Raw genomic sequence first — 18,050 nt, 5'->3', positions numbered from 1 at the left:
CGTCAGCCGCGTCGCTCCATCGGATGTCCAATATCAACACGAGTAGCGCGGCGCCGTCGCGATTTATGAGGACGAGCGTGTATGCGTCCACATGGTGCACATAGAAGGAAGGCGGAAGCGAGGCGAAGGAAATAGCCCAAATGGTCCCGGTGACATTTGGTGATGGCGGGCGCGGCCTCCCAGGCGGTGTGCACGGCGTGGAGCACGACCTCGGTCTGGATGAGGGTGTGGGTGTGGTAGAGAGAGCCCACCCCCTTGGGCACCATGGCGCCCGTCTCAACCGACAGGACAGACGTGCTATCTAAGCCCGCCGCGGCCTCGAGGTACAGGATATTCATCATGTTTCGGTAGACCGGCGGGTCCTCTGCGGCCCTTGTGTAGAGCAGAGTGGCGGCGATGACAGCCATTGACATAACGCCGACGTGCGCAAATGACAGGAGGACCGAAGCGTGCTCGTCGTATTCAACGACCACGCTGAGTCGCACGAACTCCTCGGCCGTGGTGCCGAGCGTCGCCGTTTTGTACGTCAGAGACGCGCTCAACACCACTTCGAGGTTCGCCACCGTTTCGCACGTCCACCCGTGTTGCGGAGACAGGTGCGAGATGCCGCAGTCCAGCGTCAGATGCGTTAGATTCGATTTTACCGGCTTCATGTTGCTAAGGATTTGAGTTACGTCGTAATGTTCGAGCAACCGCAAATCATTTCCAATTCCTCTTCCGGTATAACAAGGTATGTGTTTCAACTAGACAATGCGCCCCAAGCTGTTTGCACTCCAGACAGATTACTAGATCGCCACCACAACAATCTGTGCAATGATAATAGTTTTCCGGTCGAGTAGCGAAACACACATCGCAATAAGAATGATAGTTATCGAAGATCGCAGGCTCGCCTAATCCCACCTCGTTTGCAGCAATACTCTGGTTTCCGTCCCTGGCATGTTCAAGTATGCGTTCTGCGATACCAACATAGCCCTGCTTACGAGCCCACCAGAGCGCGCTTCGGCCAAAGTTGTCCTTCAAGGTACAATCGACATCTGGGATCGAGAGGAGTTGATTCGCCAACTCCTCGTGACCATAGCGGACCGCTACGGATAGCAACGTAGAGCCATAGTGGTCCCTCTTGTTTATATCCAATTCTGCATAGTGTATGAGATTGAAGGCTTCCAGACCCGCTTGTACTGCATAGAAAAGGAGCGAGCGTCTGAAACTGTCCTCTCGACAGCTTTCGGTGCTCACGTCAACCTTATTGAGAAGTGCCCGGGAGATATCAATAAGTCCGAGACGTAATGAAGCATTCAGCGGCGATTCCCCGCTTCGAGCGGGTACTGTGCTGTCGGCCCCGTGCTGGAGCAGTAGCTTGACTACTTCGAGGTTGCCGTTGAGTGAAGCTGTATAAAGAGGTGACCATGGGGAATTGATTGTGGCATTGGTATCCGCGCCATTGTTGATTAGCAGCTTCGCTATATCGAGGTTGCCTTGATAAGAAGCTATATCCAATGGTGTACATCCGTTATAGGCGGCCTGACAGTCTGCGCCCTTCTCGATCAGCAGCTTCGCTATATCGAGGTTGCCTTGATAAGAAGCTAAATCCAATGGTGTACATCCGTTATAGGCGGCCTGACAGTCTGCGCCCTTCTCGATCAGCAGCTTCGCTATATCGAGATGGCCCTGAGCAGAAGCCACATTTAATAGTGTGCATCCGCAGTCTGCGCCCTTCTCGATCAGCAGCTTCACCATATCGAGATAGCCGTAATGACAAGCCATATATAATAGTGTCCATCCGTCATTGTTAACGGCCTGGAAATCTGCGCCCTTCTCGATCAGCAGCTTCGCCATATCAAGATAGCCGTGAGCAGAAGCTATATATAATGGTGTGCATCCGCTGTTGTTAGTGGCCTGGAAATCTGCGCCCTTCTCGATCAGCAGCTTCGCCGCCTCAATATGGCAATTTCTGGAGGCCTTGTGCAATGGCGTTTCCCCTTTGTTGTCTGTGGCCTGGACATCTGCGCCCTTCTCGATCAGCAGCTTCGTCACCCCGAGATTGCCATTTTTGGAGGCCTTGTGCAACGGCATTTCCCCTGTGTTGTCTGCTACTAGGACATCTGCGCCCTTCTTAATTAGTAACTTGACCACCTCGAGATGGCCATACATAAAGGTCGTGTGTAGCGGCGTCCATCCGAGTTTATTCGCGACCTGGAGATTTGCGCCTTTCTCAATTAGTAACTTTACTACCTTGAGAGAGCCATGTACACAGGCATTGTACAGCGGCGTCTGTCCGTCTTTAGTAACGGTATCAATATTCGCTCCCTCCTCGATTAACAACTTAGCTACCTCGAGACGGCCATTTCGGGAGGCTTTATGCAGCGGCGTCCAACCGCCATTATCCAGGGCCTTAACATCTGCATGTTTCTCGACCAACAGCTTGACTACCTCGAGATGTCCTCTAGCAGAGGCTAGGTGTAGAGAGCTTTCCCCGGAACTATCTTTCACGTTAACATTGTGGCAATCTCCTAATATTTGCACCGCCCGTTCTAAACCGAAATATGCTGCCAAATGCAATGCCGATCCCCGCTGGAACCTTTGGCTGTATCCTTCATGGCCGTAGCGCATTCTCTTGTACCGGTAGCCGTATATATCTGCGAATAGTACCTGACATACTGTGTCGACCTGTTCTGATTTCGATAAAAATGACAGCACTAGGTCGTTTGCGTTGGCGGCACGGGCATGGAGACCCCAGTAGTGAGCGGCATAATCATATAGGTGATGCCCTGCGAGCCGCTTTTCGACATCTTCATCCGTCTCGCAATGGCCGGCGGCAAAACTATCAAACGATAGGTAATTCGTGCAAATAGCCGTGATCTCTAGCTCGGCATCCGGAAACCACCGTGCTTTTGTTGAATCAAAATAGTCTTGGGTTGTGTAGTGCACTAACCGGATGATCCCGCTCTGCTCATCCACTGTGACCAGTCCCGCACATATGGATACCAGATGGCCGATTTGGGGGCAGTTCTCTGGATCAAGCGCCGGCTCATCAAGCTTGACTGCCAGTGCATGTTGCAACTCGAGTTTATGGAGCGGTCGCTTAGCGCAGATAATCCATGCCAGGACTTGCTTTGCACGGCGCACCTGGCCTGGCAGCTGGCTTTCAATGCGATGCATTGCGCCTTCATAGGCAGTACTGTAAAGAGCGTCGCTGGGAGTTTTGGAAGTCATTCCATCCAAAGCTTTCCGGATGGCCTTTCTTGTATCTTTCTCTTTGAGTGACTCAAGGTATAGTTGAGCCAGTAGAAACCTACTAGAGTTAGCGGGTTCTTCAATATCATTCTTAGCACTTACATTCCATCCACAGCTTCAGTAATTCTTGAAACGATTTCATCTTCAAAGTCGCCATTCTCGGTATCAATTGCTCTAAGCTCCGAAATATGCCCTTTCACGTATCTGCGGATATCGATGTCACTAGCACGTACTTCGAGGCGAGGACTGTCTTTGAACTTCTCGTCGATATCAGGGATTGATCTCGACGTCGCAAGGATATTGATCTTGCTTTGGGCCTGCAAATCGAGCAGCGTAGATAGGAACCGGGCTCGGCAATTGTCTGACATTTGACATTCGTCCAGGGCGTCAACCACAACAAACACCCTCAAGTACTCGGGTATAATGGAGCGAAGTGCTTTCGATATTCCATCAAGCGTAGGTCTTGTTCGCTTGTGGGCATGTTGACCGTGGAGCTTTTTTAATAGCGGCGGATGGAAAGGATCCGACCTGAGCGAACTGTTTTAGGAGGCTTGCCATCAAGTCTTCAATCTTCTGCTCATCCTTCCGCTTATAATTGCAGTACACATAGGCAATAGCCAATCTATTGTCGTCCCGGAATCTGTGTTCAAGATCGTTGATCACGGTAGAGGCGAGAATCGTCTTTCCTGCTCCGGGCATGCCTGGACAGAACAAAGTCTGTTGTCGAGTACCAAGCCACGTTTGATATTCGTCAGAATCCAGAAGCCATTGTCCTGTACCAGATTGTCGCCTCCTGAGGTAGTCGGAATGTTGCGACCCGTAGTCGAGAGGGGTAAGCCAGTCGAGAATCTCCCGATCCTCCTTCCGATCCAGAACGGACTTGTTATGCATGACATTCTCATTTGTCATGGAAACTGTAGTAGAAACTAATGGAACATTAGACTCATTAATCTATATGAAGAGTCGGCTGTGGGTGGAATAATGTAGTTTTCATTATATTCCAAGGCCTCCTTCGTGAAAGTATAACGAACTGAGCTGTACTAACCATCCGTAAGAAGCTCGCTAAGCTTCCTCTGGTCTGCTACCTTGGTTGGTGGAATTTTATTCAGAAGCTGTTTCGTGTACGCCGCTGCCGCCGTGGCTGCGTACCCTTGCCAGGCGTCGTTCTTATGCGAGTCGGAATAGTCGCATATGCCTCGGACGACAAGACACTTGAATTGGTTCATCAGTCCTGCCGCCTCCATCTCGAAACACAGCACGCCCTTCTCTTCGGCCAGGCGATCTCGTATTGTAGCATCCTTCATTAGCTGATTTGCCGATGCAATAAGCCCGTAATGAACCTTGGGATTGTCATCGTACTCTTTCCGCGCATCTCGAACGATGAGGGTTGACTCATCATTGCCACAGATAGAGGCACAAGTCTGGTGAGATGGCCCAGTATGGATGAATGTGCTCTTGTAGAGTCTATCAGTGGTAGGGTCTGGCCGTTGATATTCATCTTGCAATCGGGGGTTTCTCTTCAGTGCGGCGTCGACTGCTTTGGCAATCTGATTGCCACGTCTTCGATGTTCGACTTTCAGGTTCTGCACAGCCGCCTGGAGAAGCAATGGCGGGGCATCCAGGTGTCCTGTCGGTCGGAAAGCCCTGTTCTGGACGGTCTGGCCAAAATCGTACTGGAATACGGCGCCGTTCTCGTTGCCGAGCGAACTAACCACAATGTCGCCAAGACGGATGTCCTGCTTCGTCGGAACACCACCGCCGATTCCTACCATCAGCCCAAACCTCACATTTGTAAAGGTTCGTAACATGTCTCTCGCGACATTTGCTGCACTAACAAGACCATAGCTCCCCTGGTATAAGCAGGCGACGACGATGTTATGCTGCCCAATTCGACCGAGCGCGTAGATGTTGTTGTCGTTTGAGTCTTGCGAAATCAATCCAGGGTGTTCTTCGTCGAGTAACTCCTGCGCGGCAACAAATTCAGTCTCGACTGCGCATATCCAACCCACTGTATAGTGGTTTGGATCCGACATTGCGTCGCGATTCGGACAAGATGTCAAGGCAGAGGACGAGGTTGTTTCAACCGATGCATTCCAGATTCGGCAAAGGGATAACTACCCAAGCGTCGTAGGCTGGATGAGCTGGGTTTGGTCGTAACATTGCCACACTCGGGAAGGTGGTCGAACTCTCAGTCTGGCTGACAGAAAAGCTTGCAGCTTCATGCAGGGAGTAAGCCACCGTCCTACGTGGCATAGTGAAGGGCGCAAGAACAGAGGCTCGGCAGAGAAGTCGGACGTCACTGAGAAGCCAATAGTAAGGCAGGCTGCCTGGGTGTCGTCCAAGGCTCCCCTATCAAAAATACCAAGCATGTACTCTTCTGGCGTCGCACTGCAGTTGCTTATGCGCGGGAAGTGCAAGGCGCAGCTTTCCAGAGAAGAGGCACTGCTGAGAAGCCATGCGTCAACCAGGCTCTCTAGCGATCGCAATAAGGGCACACGGTAGGTAAGGCATTGTTATCCCGGGTGTACCAGCGGCGAGCTAGAGAGGCCATGACACCGCGTTAGTGACGAGACAATGAAACACCAATGTCTTGTTTCCTGCTCCCGCGGAAGAGCAGCCAGTTTACGAGAGCGTAACTTGATGAACGAGGCTTGAAAGATCACGGTTCCACCAATTTCAGCCCAGCATTGGTGCGTCACGCGTTAAGTGAACCTGCAGGCGGCTAACCCCCGCTAAATTGTTCCCTGCCACACCCACTGCAGGACATGTTATGGAGTCTAAACCCCGCGGTAACCCCAGTTCTGGCCCTGCATCACCTACGACAGTGGCCTTACTTTACATGGGTTTCGCCGCTACACAAGACCGACGCCAACGTACCTGCTGTGGAGGACACTGTAACCCATGGAATACCCAGATACATGCACTGTAAGAAACCCAGCCTGTTAAAAGCCAATACGGTCGATTCATCTCAAGTAAATCACATTATTAATTACTACGTGGAATCTCGGTAACAGAACCATATCTCCGTGGCTGTCTCCAACCAGGCATCAACTGACTTCCCCCTTGCCGTGATTCCAGCCTTCAGCTTCCAAAACGAATCATTAGAAGAGACCAAGACCCCATTACTACTCCTCCTACTCCCCACTCCAACAATATCAGCCCAGAGATGCTCAAGTAAGAAAGAGAAAGAACCCTTAACACCCAGTGACCTCGATGCCCTGGATAGCCAGAATGCCCTCATCTTTGTACGCGACGCTCGTGCAGGTCTTGACGATGACTTTGGCGCCTCCTCCTTGGCGACGGGCAATGGGATGGACAGGCTCAGTGGTGGTGGTTGTTGTTTCCCCCACGTGATGACGTGGAGATCCTTCATGTCGACGGCGACGTTGGCGAGACTGCTAACAGCCTCGTCACGCTTCTGGTTCGAGTTCCACTTCATGCGGGTCCAGTCTACAACGTACTCGACGGTGCAGGCGGGATCGGACTTGGCGTACGAGATGGTGTAGAAGGCCCTGGCGTCGGCGCGCACCGTGGCGTTGCCGCTGTCGAACATGGTGACCTCGGCGCCAAGGTCGGCGTCGTCGCAGCTGCCCTCGTTGTGGTAGAAGCTGGCGACGGCCTTGCTCGGGGCCTTGGCCTGGGCTTGGACCTGGGCCAAGAAGGCAGCGGCGGTAGCGAACAGAAGCGAAGCGCGCATTGTGATGGTCTGATGAGTTGCTTATATAAATGAATGTGATGCGTAACCTGAAGGTAACGATTGACTTAAGTGAGCGACAAAAGTGGGAATATGTGAACGAGTGACTGAAGCAATGAGCCTTGAATAGAGTGAAGGATCCGAGATATTCGTGCCTCGAAGGTGAAGACTCGTCTGCATTTTATGCGTTTGATCCAGCTGTTGGTTGACTGTTGGCTACTTTGTCGAATCTCCCGAGGAAAGGAGGTTCATGTAAGGAGGCACGACCCCCTGGTAGATAGACTCATTAGCAAGAAGACTCGGCAGTAGACTTGCATGAGTGCATTGCGTGATAACGCATCTTCTCCTATACACTCATGCGTACTGCCTGGGCCTCTTGCCCCTGCGTCCCGACCCCTCGGAACGCTCTGTCCAGGGTATTGGATTCCTGAGGGTAAGTGAACTAATCGGATCTAGAGGCTACTGCAGCGGGCAGCGGGAGCCATGGACTCATTTGCGAAGCGAAGCGACCACTTTGATTGCATTCACCTGCCCGGCCATGCGCGTATCTCGAAGATAGCATATCTCTAGGGCTCTCTCAGTTAACTATAGCCCCTCACCGACTTCACTTGACTGGCAATATCAACACAACTCAACTGTGTTGAAATTCAATCAGCCTTAAGACTAAATGCATAGTCGTTTCCCTCTTCGTGTGTTGGCATAACCTTACTGTCATGAGTTGAGTCCCGTTTCGCTGCATCTCCCTTGGCTCGCCCAGCGTGATGGTAAAGGGGGGTAGCCTTGGCGCCGAAACCAACAAAATTGTGCGACGTGACCAACGAGATTGAGCGCGTCTTATTTCATCGGCTTTGGAGTAGCCTTGAGTCTTCAATGCGAGTCTCCGTGATTGTACTTACAAGTCGAAACTCGTTGGCTGTAATGGAACGGATGAAAACAAACTCCCAACCCCTTTGCAACTAGTAGAATTAGGGCGTATAATGATATATTGGTGACACTCTTCGTGGGCCAGATCGTACTTATCTTTCTAATCTAATGGGTTCCGATGCTATGGTCCAGATTCAATGCCGTTACTATCTAGTCACCTGCGGCAATAGTAGCTCCCAATCATGACCTTCTCCGCCTCACCCTCAGCGTCTCTCCAAGGGGCGGCGCAATATGCCCAAAGAACCATCTATTGGTCGGCCGTACAGGAATCGGCTCGATCTCGTACCGAAGCGCGATATGGCCCAAAGCAATCTTCATCTGGTTCGCTGCGAAGAATCTCCCGGGGCTGCAGATCTGATTAGCCACGAGAACACACAAGACCATATGTCGCTCCAGTGTTACATAGGTTAAGAATGATGAATGGACAACTCACCAAGCATGCGACCCATGGCTAAACCCCATGAAGTTGTCACTCGTGTTGATCAAAGCCTGCGGCTTACCTCCACTGCCAGAAGAGGCGGATCCTTTCGCGAACCGGAACGCATCGTACGTCGTCGCCTCGGTGTAGATGTCGTTGTCGTGGTGCACGCTCCAGCCCGAGATGCCGACCTTGGTGCCCCGCGGCACGTGCGAGCCGTCCGGCAGCGTAAGGCCCCCGGGCGCCACGACCATCTTCATGATGCCCCGTTCGATGAAGCCGTTCAAGCGGAGGCTCTCGCGCAGGGCCGAGTCCACGTGGGTCAGGCGGGTCATCATGGCTCTCGACCACAACGGAGTGGCAGTGGCCGCGGAAGTCTCGGCCAGGACCTCGTGGCGCATGGTGTCGAGCGAGTCGGCGCAGGCGGGCGACGAGGCGATGTCGAACACGGCGTTGGTCAGCGTGATAACCGAGGACTGAATGGCGGCGAAGCAGAGGATGGCGAAGCGGGTCGCGATGACGCGCGACTCGAGCTCTCTAGACTCGAGGCCGCCCTTCTGCACCGCGTGGTCGATGGCCCATTGGATGTAGTCACTCTATAGAGTCGGTCCCCGTGTTAGTGAATGACGGCCGGGGTTGAGTGATGCAAATATGGGGTTGATGGCAACAACTCACAGGGGGGGCTGGTGTCAAACACTGGCAGCTTCTCCTTGTTCTTCAGGATCTCCAACCGCTCTTTTATAGTCGGTAGGATGTACCTAGAGCACTTCTTATAGCGAAGGTAGTCGGCACCGGCCACGAGTGGCGCAAACAGCCTATGACGCAGTTAATCCGATTAACGTTGGGTCGATTCATTTATGTTTCACGGTTCATGGTTCATATGAGAGAGCATGTGCCACTTACGGTTTGAGAAAGCCAGGGAGGAGGTTTAAGAAAGCCGCCGAAAGCGCGACGTTCCGGTTAAAGGACTGACACGCCTCCAAGAAGTCGGCGTCACGACACAGGGGCAGGCCGACAAAGACACGGGTCGACAATCGCGCGACGATGTGCAGCAGGGTCTGGTACACGTTCACCTCGACCCAATCATCGGTGTTGGTGCCCCAGCTGTCAACGAGAGCCTGTTCCATCTCGTCGACGACGTCATCGGAGAAGGTGTTGAGCTTCTTGGTGAGCTCATGGCGGATGATCTCGGGATGAACGGGGTCCTTGACGAAGCTGGGATGGGGAAAGGTGTAGTCAGACTCGAGGAACTGACGGTTGACTTCTTCTTGGTTCAGCACTGAATCCGGCTGCGCAAGCAGCCAGTCTAGCTGAGACCGAGGGAGCACAACCTGGAATCCGTTGAGGAAATAGGGCAATACGTAGGCTTTGTGGTTTCTCGAATACTAGCAATGAGTTGTCAGTGAGTTTGGTCTTGGAAGGAAAGGAAGTGTAAGAACCCAGACGAGCTGGTAGCAGTGGTAAAATACCTTGTAGTAGCCCTCATCAAGCATGCTCTTAAGGCTGAAGAAGCTCTTTAGGTTCGCCCGGGCACGACCTAGCGGGCCGCTGTGGGGGCCTGTCCCGACCCATGGCAGGCTCGGCGGCAGCGAAGCTTTGGAGAAGAGGCGACGCACAAGGTTGGCCAAGACAATGAGAGGTATGGCCACCGCAACTAGTGCTAAGGAAAGCATGGCTACCCGTTACTATTCCTGTCCTAAATTTGTGTGGAAGAGAGCTGAGAGTGAGTGGTTGATGGTGACGAGAAAACTGAGCCGAGAGCAAGAGAAGAGCAAGAATAAATACTCCTTTGTGAAGAGTGAATGCAATAAGGGGGTGTGAATACGCCAGTAACAAGTTGTTTGACGAATTCAATGGCGGTAATAACGGGCTCGAAAGTAATGAAAGCACGGAACAGAGGCGATCCCAGGTAATTCAGGCTCCAGGTAACAGATCATAGAAACAGGAACCGATGTAAATATAATAGGCTGTCGTTTCGTCTAGCAACGAGGTAGTCGAGCCCTTATAATGATAGTCAGTGGCCGCAATGGTTCAGGACTGGATGATGTGCTACTACGAACGGCCGGATGGCTAAGGGCGTTATGTTAGGGAACGGCCGAGTGTGATGCTGATGATCTGACTGATCATATGTTTATCGATGCGGAATAAGATCGGCTTCATTAGTTCCTAGGTGGTGAACGGGTGTATCCACGTAAAGGCTGCTTCTGGCATGCTTGATAGGCTATACGTGAATATGCAGTGATGTGCTGGGGCATTTCGCTTGCTGCATATAACAGTGTTGGTGAGGTGGGCGGTTATCGTGTACACTACACAATGACGTGACAGGAAGGTCAGTGGACTTCACGCTGGTCACGGGCCCCAGACTGCTTCACGACAGATGGAAAGTACGATGCATATATGTCGAGAAACGGATAAGTCCGCCATTTTCGTCCTTCTGGCCATGACTCCCGTATTGTAATGAAGGTGCCCGTGAAATACTTTGAAATTTCCTTAGGGCGTTCGTTATGTGGGCTTTGGGGTTGAGAGCGGCCCGCTTGCTGTAATGAGAGCATCGTCATCCCGACTTCAGCTACACGAACGGTGGGGAGGCTTCGATAGAGTGCCTGCAGAGATCTACTGAACTCTATGCATGATTGTCAGCCATGCCGGACATATCGAGGCCTGGTCACATATCAGATTGACATGTCCAAATGTTCAGCGGACGGACACTGGTCCTTGTGTGCTCACACAGACGTTGGCAGTGGCTTGCTTGGAGAAAGAATCGGCCGAGCGAGTACCTGATCTTAGCGTGAAAGCATGAATCGGTATCAATGGCTAGTGCGAGCCTCGTCCCTTGGACTGACTTGCATTGCATGGCGGATCTTGTCCCGTCTGCCGAGGCGATCGATCCTAACATCATCCAGCCACGGCGGAAAGCAAAAAGCCTCCCCTGAAAAACCAGCATACCAAAACCGGCAAGCCTCGGCGCCCCGTGGCTGAATATCAGCACTGTAGATGCACGAGATATCAAAGTCGGACTCGTCTCCGGGGAGGTCGTTCGCGACCCGAGGATCCAGGGGAATGATTGACGAACTGATCTACAACAGGGATACATGTAGATGGCGGGTGATTACTGTCTCTAGAAATCTCACCCTGAGTCAAAGAACCCTTTCCACACGTCGTATGCTGGATGTACAAGTCGAGAACACTACTCTTCGGCGGATTAGTAATCGGGAGAAGAAGGAAAAGAAAATTCTCTTGAACTATTTGACGGGCAATTTACGCACTCGGTCTTCAACATCTTGACACTGAGCCGAGGGCGAGCTTGAATGATCTAGGCCACTCTGTCCGTCTATTTTTGACAGAAAAGAAAGGTTAGGTTCAGACGAAGGCTGCCTGCCAATTCATCCCATCGTGATAAGGCAAACCACAAAGTCTCGCTAGTACCGCTCCAGTGGGGGGATCTTCAAGTACATACAGTACGGCATTTAGGCACCAGTCCCATCAATGCATACAGCATCAACGGTTCGGGTCTCAGCACAAGCGGCCGAGAGATTGCTACTCCAGCCGCACCGGCCTGGCAGTCAGTCAGGCTGTATTGGCTGGTCAGTCAACCTGCCGCAAGACATACATGCCTGCCCGTCTGCACGTACGCTGTTTTGCAGCGGAGAATTGAATCGCCCAGCCAATGTCGATGATGAAGGCGGCTGCGTGCTGAGAACTGGTCGAATTTCCCGTGTCCTTGCCGCCAGGGGACGGCCATACCACGAATACATGATGCTCTGTCCGTGTTATGAAGATGGGCATGGCATTGGTATGTGACTTGTCGCATCATGAAGTTTTCGGAGCTACCAATCATGGCCCGATTGGCTCCCTCAACGTCCTCCGTCCCTGGTGGAATAATCATTTATGCCTGAGATCAACAAATCATCACTTGACATGATAAGAGCTGAGATGAGCATGTGAACATGAGCTGGATACTCACCTCTCGTATTTCACACAATAACCACGTAACCCGAAGAAGGTGGTGGGATGATAATTGTTGCCGAATATTGGTACCGCCACGAACTCCAAAAAAGACTAAGTCGGCTCTACTTCCCACGGGTGCCGGCGCGGAGCTGAGACAGTGCCTGGCCAGCGCGGGAAGTTGTATCATATCATCATGGAGTCTATCGAACGAATACAATAGGTAACGGTGGTGTTTTCTTTTTTCGTTCACATCTGCTGTGTACCTGCCAATCAGGCGCAGGAAACGGCGACCTCGCTTGGAAATCCGACGTCGTCATTCACGACTCTGACGAACTAGAAGGGGGCGCCATAGGATTTGGCGCCCTTCTAGCGTCGGCCGAATAGCCGACGGACCAAACTGACACGCCCGTAGCAGGTTGGCAGCTCGCCGAAATCCATAGATGTTTATTGCAATGAAGAAGAAAAGTTGTAATGGCTAGTTTATTCCCAGCTGGATTGTTGGTTGTAGGCCTCCCGAGTGAATACGATATATACCACGGACTCACTCAGGATATCACGAGAGAACATTTGCAACGGACGACATCCTCTTCCTTCGACCCCCCCCTTCATATTACAAGGTCAAAGAATCCCTAACCATCTATACCTACCCAACCACTACCAGAGACTCTCAAGATGTATCCCACCACCATCTTCCCCCTGATCGCCTCCATTCTCCCCTACCTAGCCCAAGCCACTCCGCACCCCCACCCCGAGCCCGGCCTGCTTTCGGGCCTCACGGACGCGACCAAGACCCTGCTGGGAAACCTCGGAAACACGCCCCCGCCCAAGCTCCTCTGGACGCCACGGCCCTCGCCCCAGTGCGCCGCCGTCAACGGGGGCGAGCTGCAGTGCTGCCGCGGCGCGCTGGCGGGCGACCAGCCGCTCATCGTCTTCCTGGCGGGCGTGTACGGGTACCAGCTGAACCCCAACGATGTGAACGGGCTTGTCTGTGAGTGAACATCTGGATGAAAAAAGAGGAAAATGGCTAATATCAGAACTCAACAATCCAGGTGATGACCAATTAGACAAGTGCCCTGGTGTGAAGTTATGCTGCCAAGTCACTGCTCTGGTGAGTTTCTTTCTCCCCGCTTACCCCTGAGGTCAATGTCGAAGGAGTGACTCGCACCAAAACCGCTATTCGAAGCACATCCGACTAACCCGTAATACAACAGAGCCCCTTATTATCACTCTACTGCCAAGACTATTGATATTCGGAGAGAGCTTGGTCGGTATTGTAGTTTCCACGCCGCTTGTGTCAGTACACCATATACTCATCACCCATTCCCACATTTATGCAACTAGAAGGGATAGGATCTGGTGTACCACAGAGAGCAGATTTTCATGTATTGAGGAACATAGCAACCTAAGAAATTTTAATCTTCTTCTTTCAATGTCGTAAATTGAGCAAGATGTGTCTGGCGTGTCCTACTAGAACAGTCTATATGTATATGCATATGCTTCTTTTTGTCTTCCCTGTGCCTCTCGCTCTCATAAGCCGTTCGTTTTGTGGTACATGAATAGAGTGGTACAGAATTACCCTGTCCGTCTGCCAATGCGCCTGCTCCTCGCCTCCTTTATTGGCTCCATTCATAAGATGTCAAGTCGTATCCAGAACATCCCACATCAATGTGCGGAAAGGGCGCGACTTTTTTCTTCCCTTCCTATGATTTACACAACAAACATGCCCCCTCTCTAACCAGGAAGACGGAAGTTCCAGACGCTGGTGTCTTAGGTAATAGTACAGGCTGTAATGCTGGTGATAGTAGTAGTAGTAGTAGTAGTAATACAGAGGTTTTTATTTTTACTTCTTGCGCTGTAGCGTCTTCATGGCCATCTCAATCAGTCCGTTCTTGGCTTCGCTGTCAGGGAACGTATCCAGCGCCGCGATGGCCTGTGTGCAGTAGTCCTCGGCGAGCGCACGAGTCTGCTCAATTCCGTCCGATTTCTGGACAATGTCGCGTGCCTAGATAGCAGGGAAAGAGGGAAAATTGTTAGTTCCGATACGTGATCGCGCGCCCCTCCACACGAAGGAGGGAGGGGAAAAAGCAGTAGTAGCTTACCCGTGTCACATCGCCTTCCTGCTCGAACTTCCTCCCCACCAACGCCCCGAGCTCCGGGTTCGTCTTCCACGCGAACAGCAGCGGCGCCGTGGCCAGCCCCAGCTCCAGGTCGGCGCCGGCCGGCTTGCCGAGCTCCTTCTCGCTGCGGGTGTAGTCGAGCAGGTCGTCGACGAGCTGGAAGGCCAGGCCGAGGTTCTTGCCGTAGGCGTAGGCGGCCTCGACGGTGGTGGCGTCGCCGCGGCCCAGCAGGGCGGCGGCACGGCACGACTTGGAGATAAGGCTCGCCGTCTTGAGGTACGTCTTCTCTAGGTAGTACGTCAGGGCGTCCTGCGACCACTTGGGGTTGCGCTCGTCGCGCTTCGTATTCTTGAGCTGCATGAACTCCCCCTCCACCAGGTTCGCAATCACCGTCGCCAGCAGCTCCACCACCTCCGGGTTGCGCAACCGCGCCAGCGCCACTGATGCCCGGCCCAGCAGGAAGTCGCCCGCCAGCACCGCCATCTTGTTACCGAATTCGAGGTTCGCCGAGGGTGACCCCCGGCGTGCGACCGAGTGGTCAATGACGTCGTCATGTAGCAGCGACGCCGTGTGGATCAGCTCGGTGATCTCGGCGAGCCGCCTCTGGGCCGGCAGGATGTCGCTCTCGGTGGACTCTGGTAGCGAAGAGAAGCCGGTCGTGAGGGGGTTCGAAGGGTTGGTGTCGTTCAGGACGTTGAGCGGCGACAAGGCAGAGTTGATTTGGATCTCGGTGGCGGATTGAGTCTCGGACGTCTTGGGGCACAGGGCGGTGGCTCTCGACATGAGGAGGACGATCATGGGGCGCATGTGCTTGCCCTCGGCCTGGGTGTAGTATTTGGCGGCCCGGTCCAGCGAGGGATGTCCGGATCCTAGTAATGACCGGATGTTGCCGGTCAGGAACTTCATCTCCTTGGCGACGAGCCGCAAAGGGTCAATGGCCATCTCGCCCTTGGTGGCCTTCGTCACGGCGTTGGTCACCATGTTCCCGGCGACCTGCACGGCGGCGGCCCATGCCGAGTCCCGTCGCGGGGTGTGGTGGTAGGCGGCGACCCGTTGCCTCCGTAACCTCAGATCTAACGAGGCGGCTCTGAAGCAGCCGGAACAGGGTGTGAAGACGGAGGGCCGGCTGGCGGCGCGGCTTTTGAGGAGCAGCGAAGCTCCATGACGCAGCTGCATGGCGGGTATTGGGCTTGCCGGCAAAGGCAAAGGGTTTGGTCCTAGAAAATGTAAATGTGTTCCTCTTCTGGCAGCATTGGCGGGAACAGTTCGAAGTCGGACGTTGACTCGGGCGGTACGGTGGCGGAAGGGTAGGATCGTATTACAACTAAATCATCGTGTCGCAACGGCGGGCAGCATATGATATCGAAAAAATTCATGGGTCCCTCATTCTAGGCCTAGAGGCCCTGGCCACTGAATGATTCGCTTGGTTCCGCCGGTACGACGGGTGTGGGACCTCCAATGGCGGGGCCAATTGCCCCGACTTGTGGCTAAAGCTTACCCTGGCCAGCCTGCCAGGCCAAATGGCAGGGGGCTTCTTCTTCTTGGTGCTGTCATCAGGTATGCGGCTGAAGCTGCAGGTACCATCCAATTCAAGCTTCGAGATCAATCAGCCAACATATTTGAGGTCCTATGGCGATTGCTCTATCACTGAATTTGGGGCCACATCGCTAAAATGGTGCTCCTTACGATGACATCCTCCATTGTGGAGGCAGTAGAGATACTCCAGGAATCCGAGGGCGCCCAGACGATCCGCGACAGTACTCCCCAAGAAGCACCCGAACAGGCAGCCACTACAGCTGTCTCTAGTGAGCCTTCACTCGCCGAAGCAACCGTTGGAAAGCCCATATCTCATGGCCAAATCATCGATTTATGGAAGCAGCTGCAAAGCCAGGGCCAATCACAATACAGTCTGGAAGGGCTTCTTCGGGGCGCCAACGTCTATATCCCACCACCTCCCCCGAAACCAGAGCCAGTGCGTAATACCCATCCGCCCTGCAAACACCACTTCAGTTCATCTGCCGTGAATCACAAACGCTAACATCACCCTTGCTTTTCAGACTCCCCAATACAGGGCCCTGATGGAACGATTGCGCCGCGACGAAGAGGAACGATCCTACGAACGCATGCTGAAGAACGGACCGATTCGCGAGACCTTCGCCCAGCGGTTCCCGAACGCACCGCCGCTAAGTCTGGTGGAATCCTTCGCGGCCGCCAACCGGCCACATCAGGCCTCGGACCTGGGCGAGGAGACCATATCCCAGGCGGAGATCCAGCAGCAGGTCACGCTCATAATCAACTTCCTCATCAGCATCGCCGGATGCGCCGCAGCGCTGTGGATCGCCGGCAAGTGGTGGAGCACCTCTGCGCGGTTGTTCCTCACGCTGGGCGGCAGCATCGTGGTCGCCGTCTGCGAGGTCGCCGTGTATATCGCATACCAATGGCGCATGGAGCAGGGCGACAAGAAGCAGAACATGAAGAAGGAGGTTAGGTCGATCGTCAAGACCTGGGTTGTGGGTGAAGACGAGCCTAAGGAGGGGTATGAGCCGGTCTTGATACCGCCCACCGAGGAAGATGAGACCCGAAATGCCGAGCAGAACCAGGAGCTGCGGAAGCGTGTTGTGCCCACGACTTGATAAAGAAGTTATTCTAACATCGTACTATCAAGTGCCCTCCTTCGAGGCAATACCCGATTTATCAAGCACCACTCCACTTAGGATCACTGGTCCAATATAGCGCCAAGTCCTGGTTGATTGTGTTCTCCGGTCCACATGCATATCCGCCATCCTCGACCTACATCATCTAGGTGAAGGGTTGCATAGGCGGCCGGTTCATAGGGAATATGGGGCATATGAAGGTAATGCCAGAGGTACTGACACTGTGTGTCTTATGATTGCTATCTTTTTTGGCGCCTTGTGGCTTCCTGAAGCACTTATGGGCTGAGATTAGCATGGTCACCGGGACCAGCCATCAGGGATGTGCAGATACTCCAATTCAGCATACCCCAGCTGGCTTTCTTAAGTTGGGATACCAACAGCAGGAAATCAGTGTCAACCCAATGAGGTTCTCGCCATAGCTCAATTTGGATGTAGCCTATAGGAACCACCTGCCGACCTCACTTTGGCTGGAAAGACCTGCAACATTCACGGAAACGGTATCGAGTACCTTTTCCTCACGATATATTACCACGCAGTCGATCGGCTACACGTTGAGGTCCAGCCGAAGTATAGTGCCGAGAACTACACTTGGTTCATTCTGCTCCTGCTTAGCAGCGGATCCCCCCTGTGTTGGCCAACTACCATTCTGGTTTGCTGTCGAATATTTCATTATCGCGATGATGACTCAAGCTGCGTTATGCTACGATCCGCTGGGTTGCCGCAAAGAGCTGCAACTCTAGTGAGACATTTTGATATTCAAATCTCCCATTCCTGTTCGCTCAACGAATGAAACCTGCTCTGCCTCGATAGCCAACTCATACTTAGGAGCGTGGCGCGCCGGCATAGCAAAGAAATCCTCACTGCCACGTCGGTACCCCTGATGGAATAGGAAATAGTCATCATATAGAATTGATGGCATGAGTTTCTCAAGTGTGCTGCTGAGAGTATAAATGTGTGAGAGGAAAGGGACCAGAGTAGGAGGCTATATCCGCACTATACCATCGAGCAACACATACCAACCATACGTTCGAGCAATTCTAGAAAACCCCGTGAACAATCAT

General features: G+C 53.0%; 7 protein-coding genes across 7 annotated transcripts; 2 read left to right on the top strand and 5 right to left on the bottom strand.

Annotated features, from left to right (window-relative positions):
- Positions 1-2: 2 nt before the first annotated feature.
- On the bottom strand, positions 3-653 carry PG998_002596 (uncharacterized protein; the record flags this gene model as incomplete). Its single annotated transcript, XM_066869414.1, has 1 exon — positions 3-653. One exon carries the CDS (start codon positions 651-653, stop codon positions 3-5), a length of 651 nt encoding a protein of 216 aa, XP_066737829.1.
- Positions 654-699: 46 nt separating this feature from the next.
- PG998_002595 (uncharacterized protein) lies at positions 700-5,267 on the bottom strand (the record flags this gene model as incomplete). Its single annotated transcript, XM_066869413.1, has 4 exons — positions 700-3,292; positions 3,337-3,771; positions 3,839-4,148; positions 4,280-5,267. 4 exons carry the CDS (start codon positions 5,265-5,267, stop codon positions 700-702), a joined length of 4,326 nt encoding a protein of 1,441 aa, XP_066737828.1.
- Positions 5,268-6,226: 959 nt separating this feature from the next.
- On the bottom strand, positions 6,227-6,931 carry PG998_002594 (uncharacterized protein; the record flags this gene model as incomplete). Its single annotated transcript, XM_066869412.1, has 1 exon — positions 6,227-6,931. The coding sequence occupies one exon, from the start codon at positions 6,929-6,931 to the stop codon at positions 6,227-6,229; it is 705 nt and encodes a 234-aa protein (XP_066737827.1).
- Positions 6,932-8,032: 1,101 nt separating this feature from the next.
- PG998_002593 (uncharacterized protein) lies at positions 8,033-9,943 on the bottom strand (the record flags this gene model as incomplete). The annotated part of the gene is made up of 5 exons (XM_066869411.1): positions 8,033-8,198; positions 8,286-8,866; positions 8,968-9,085; positions 9,174-9,655; positions 9,710-9,943. 5 exons carry the CDS (start codon positions 9,941-9,943, stop codon positions 8,033-8,035), a joined length of 1,581 nt encoding a protein of 526 aa, XP_066737826.1.
- A 2,947-nt stretch (positions 9,944-12,890) lies between these two features.
- PG998_002592 (uncharacterized protein) lies at positions 12,891-13,465 on the top strand (the record flags this gene model as incomplete). The annotated part of the gene is made up of 3 exons (XM_066869410.1): positions 12,891-13,206; positions 13,268-13,326; positions 13,430-13,465. The coding sequence occupies 3 exons, from the start codon at positions 12,891-12,893 to the stop codon at positions 13,463-13,465; spliced, it is 411 nt and encodes a 136-aa protein (XP_066737825.1).
- A 593-nt stretch (positions 13,466-14,058) lies between these two features.
- On the bottom strand, positions 14,059-15,511 carry PG998_002591 (uncharacterized protein; the record flags this gene model as incomplete). The annotated part of the gene is made up of 2 exons (XM_066869409.1): positions 14,059-14,220; positions 14,318-15,511. The coding sequence occupies 2 exons, from the start codon at positions 15,509-15,511 to the stop codon at positions 14,059-14,061; spliced, it is 1,356 nt and encodes a 451-aa protein (XP_066737824.1).
- Positions 15,512-16,007: 496 nt separating this feature from the next.
- PG998_002590 (uncharacterized protein) lies at positions 16,008-16,968 on the top strand (the record flags this gene model as incomplete). Its single annotated transcript, XM_066869408.1, has 2 exons — positions 16,008-16,307; positions 16,393-16,968. The coding sequence occupies 2 exons, from the start codon at positions 16,008-16,010 to the stop codon at positions 16,966-16,968; spliced, it is 876 nt and encodes a 291-aa protein (XP_066737823.1).
- Positions 16,969-18,050: the final 1,082 nt, after the last annotated feature.

Source organism: Apiospora kogelbergensis (assembly GCF_038363985.1).
Source record: "Apiospora kogelbergensis strain CBS 113332 chromosome Unknown utg000001l_segment0_segment0, whole genome shotgun sequence".
NCBI lineage: Eukaryota > Fungi > Ascomycota > Sordariomycetes > Amphisphaeriales > Apiosporaceae > Apiospora > Apiospora kogelbergensis.
Note: the sequence above shows the minus strand (reverse complement) of the source record. Positions and strands in the feature narration are given on the sequence as shown.